General features: G+C 48.7%; 1 protein-coding gene across 1 annotated transcript in view; it reads left to right on the top strand.

The window, feature by feature from the left end:
- The window catches only part of TGM1 (transglutaminase 1), a 16,705-nt gene extending 15,670 nt beyond the window's left edge, over positions 1 to 1,035 (top strand). The window contains exon 15 of the mRNA XM_006144570.3: positions 637 to 1,035. Within this exon, the coding sequence (XP_006144632.1) occupies positions 637 to 862 (226 nt within the window). The 3' untranslated portion in view covers positions 863 to 1,035. The remainder of the gene's footprint in view (positions 1 to 636) is intronic.
- Positions 1,036 to 4,108: the final 3,073 nt, after the last annotated feature.

The following is a 4,108-nucleotide window of genomic DNA, read 5'->3' as shown; positions in this document are numbered from 1 at the left end:
TGCAGAGAGATACAGTGTGTGTGTGTGTGTGTGTGTGTGTGTGTGTGTGTGTGAAGCAGAGAGAGAGAAAAAGAGAGAGAGAGAGAAGGTGAGAAAGCAAGCCACCAGCTCCAGAACTCCAACTGCAGTCTGCCTTGTAGGCATCCCACACCCCTAACCACCACGCCACCTGCCAGCCTGTCAACTTACTTTCTTGACCATGCTGAAAATATTTGGCATTACTGTGTTGGGCCCCAATGTTTCATTTTGAAGTTTCTTGGTCATAGAAACCCTGGTGAGGTGGAGGATGGTCTGGTTAGGGCAGGAGCTGTGGCGATAGAGGAAGGGAAGGGGGAGGGGGGAGAGGCCTCTGGGTGGCATAAGCATCTCTGTCCAGGTGGATGTGGGAGCAGGGAGGGAGGGTCCTGGGTGATACCTAAGATTTCCAGCTGAGGCAGCTGGGTGGGTGGCTGTTGATCTGGTTATACAGAGGTCGCCCTGGGGCTCTGGCTCTGTCCTAGTCGTGGGTGTAGAGATTCCAGCTGAGCCCAGAAAGGCCTGTTCCTCCTGCTCCTTCCTTCCTGGTGTACTGCATCAGTCCTTACTCCCCCTCCATCCCCAGTAGCTCTAGGCCCATGACTCTGTCTTTGCCCACAGGGACATCGGAGGCAATGAGACAGTGACACTGCGTCAGACATTTGTGCCTGTGCGACCAGGCCCCCGCCAGCTTATCGCCAGCTTGGACAGCCCACAGCTCTCCCAGGTGCATGGTGTCATCCAGGTGGACGTGGCTCCAGCCCCCGGAGGTGGAGGATTCTTAAATGCTAGAGAGGACAGTCACTCAGGGGAGACCATTCCTATGGCATCTCGAGGCGGAGCTTAGCGCTGGACCAGGAGCGATGGGACTGGAATCAGATGACCAAAGACACTGCCCCCAAATGGGGGCCTGCCACAGAGTGGCACCCCAGGCACTGAGATGGGAAAGCCAGGGCAACTGAGGAGGAAGCCAATCTTCACTTGCACTGGGTGGCATGGATGCTAATAAACTGTTTTTTAAGAAGCGACTGTTCTTCCCATCTGTCAGCCCATGCTAGGCCAAAGAGTGTGGGGCCCTGGTCCTTCCCAGGGATGCCCATGGCATTTTTGGGGCCCCTGGTACTGAGAAGCATGGTGGCAGACCAGTACTGCCCTTTCTCATAGCACCCCCTGTAGGAAAGGAGGGCCTCAGTTCCCTTCATAGGTACATGTTTGAGGGAGAAATAGGCTGGAGTACACATAACAGGATTTCCTTTTATTTTAAAATTTTTTATTTAAAAAAATTATTTTTATATAATTTTATTATTATTAGGCTTTTTTTTTTATTTGACCAGAGAAAGACACGGAAAGAGACAGAGAGAGAAAGTGAGAAAGCAAGTTGCCAGGTCCAGGATTCAAACCATAGTCAGCCATGTGATAGTCCAGCATTCTTAACCACCATGCCACCTGCTGGCCCCAATTTCCTTCTTTTTTAAGGCTGAATAGTATTCCATTGTGTAGTTACATCACATTTTTTTTATCCATTCACCCATCCAAAATCGGCAAAATCTACCTTCCAATGTTTATTTATTTATTTATTTTTAGAGAGAGTTTTTTGCTATAGGGCCTGTGTGCTTGCTGGAGAGATAGAAAGTGAGAAATCACCCCCCCAGGGGGTATGGCCACTCCACAATCCCTTCTCCTCCATTCTCCTCTTGGGATCTTGGGCACGTACACACACTTGCCTGGCATGAGTTTAAGCCACCGGGTCCGGAACTCAAACCGCGGTCAACTACGTGTGAGTCAGCGATGTAACCAGGACACCATCTGCTAGAGTCCCAATATTTATTTTTGAATATCCTTGTCTATCAATGTCCACAAGATAATATAAGTTCAGTATTAAAAACTAATACAGGAAGTCAAAAAGAAGAAAATAACACTCCTCAACCACTGTTGAGAAGGTAACTGTGAGCACTGCTTCATGTGCTGCTTTTCCTTCACATGACCTCGGGTGAGCATTTAAATACCCACAGTATTAAATACACATCAATTTGTTTTCAAAGATTATTTTATTTAACTTTATTTATTTATTTTAATTTGACCAGAGAGGGACAGAGTGAGAGAGAGAGAGAGAGAGAGAGATAGAGAGAGAAGGAAAGTGAGAAAGCAAGCCACCAGGTCTGGGACTCAAACCACGGTTGGCCATATGGGAATCCAGTGCCCTTAACCACCACGCCACCTGCCAGTCCTGTATATTCATCATTTTTTTTCTTTTAGAGAGAGATTTTTTTTTTTGGAGAGATTTTTGCTATAGGGCGCATGCGCTCGCCAGACAGAGAGACATTAGAGACAGAAAGCGAGAAATCCGCAACCCCTTCTCCTCCATTCTCCTCTCGGGATCTTGGGCACGCACGCACACGCGCCCGGCGTGAGTTTTAAGCCACTGGGTCTGGGATGCGAACCGTGGTTGACTACATGGGAGTCCAGCGACATAGCCATTATGCTAACTGCTGGTTCCAAGAGAGATTTTTTTTTTTCACTACAGGGCACATGCACTTGCCAGAGAGACAGAGATAGAGAGACAGAAAATGAGAAATCACTCCCTAGGGGGGTGGCCATACTGCAATCCCTTCTCCTCCATTCTCCTCTCAGGATTTTGGGCACACATGCACATGTGCCCTGCGTGAGTTTTAAGTCACCAGGCCCGGGATCCAAACCATGGTTGAGTACATGGGAGTCCAGCAATGTAACCATCATACCATCTGCTGGTCCCAAAATGTTCTTCATTTTTAAAGACTGGACAATAGTCTTGCTCCCAGGCCACCCTCCTAATCTTCCTGAGTTTCAATGGCTGCCTTTCTCGGTCTCCTTGGCTGGTGCCAGCTCCTCTGCTCAGCCTGCAAGTGCTGTAGTGACTCAGGGATCCACTCAGGCTCTGTGCATTATCCAGTTACACTCTGCCTGCATGATCTCAGCTAGCCTCATGGGTTTAAAGACTACCAGTAGACTCTCAAACTGCATCCCTAGCCCTGGTGTTTTCCACAAACTTCAAATGTGTATATCCACTGCCTTCTCAACATCTCTACTGGATGCCTACTAGACACTCCGGTGGGACATGTTCGAAATTAGACACCTACCTCCCTCCAGCATCTCAGGAAATGGCAAATCCACTTTCCAAGGTTCTTGGGCTCAACAACTTAGTCGTCCTGATTCCTTCCTTTCTCTCATCCCCTACTTCCACTCTGTTAGCAAATATCAATGGTGCTACCTTCCGTACACACGTGTCCGGAATCTAGCTGTTCCCACCACCTCTCCAGCCACCCACCATGCCAGAACTGCCATCATCTCTCACCTGGATCATGGTATTGGCCTCCCAATCACTCTCCCCACTTCCACACTTGTCTCTTTTTCTTTTTTGGGGGGGGGAGGGAGAGGTTTTTGCTATAGGGTGCATGTGCTCACCAGAAAGAGACAGAGAAACAGAAAGCAAGAAATCACTCCCCAGGGGGGATGACCACACCGCAATCCCTTCTCCATTCTCCTCTTGGGATCTTGGGCATGCACGCACACGTGCCTGGCATGAGTTCAAGCCACCGGGTCCGGGACTCGAACCACAGTCAACTACATGGGAGTCCAGCGACATAGCCATTATGCCAACTGCTAGTCCCACTACACTTGTCTTTTTCAGACTCTGTTCATCACATAGCAGCCAGAATGAATGGGTGAATCTGATCATGCCAATCTTCTGCTTAAAACCAGACTTGGGGTCAAAGCAAAGACTTGGGCTTTGCAAAGCCCAAGTCTTTAACGATGATGTTATTCCAACTTCCTCACCTCCCGTTTCTCTCCTCCAGGCTCAGGTCATTCCAAGCCTCTGGTCCTTTCATCTTCCTGCACAGTCTCAGGCCTGCTTCTACTTCAGGGTCTCTACACAGCTGCATCCCCTGCCTGAATTCTTTCCCAGATGTTTCCATGGCTCACTTCCTGATCTCTCTCTCTTATTTTTTAAAGGTTTTTGCCATAGGGAATGTGCACTGGCCAGAGAGAGAGACAGAAGGAAAGTGAGAAATCACATCCAAAGGGATTGCCATACTGCAATAGATAGAGAGACAGA

Source organism: Tupaia chinensis, unplaced genomic scaffold (genome assembly GCF_000334495.1).
Source record: "Tupaia chinensis unplaced genomic scaffold, TupChi_1.0 Scaffold000126_2, whole genome shotgun sequence".
NCBI lineage: Eukaryota > Metazoa > Chordata > Mammalia > Scandentia > Tupaiidae > Tupaia > Tupaia belangeri.
The sequence above is the reverse complement of the archived record's forward strand: the minus strand, read 5'-3'. Positions and strand labels throughout refer to the sequence as shown.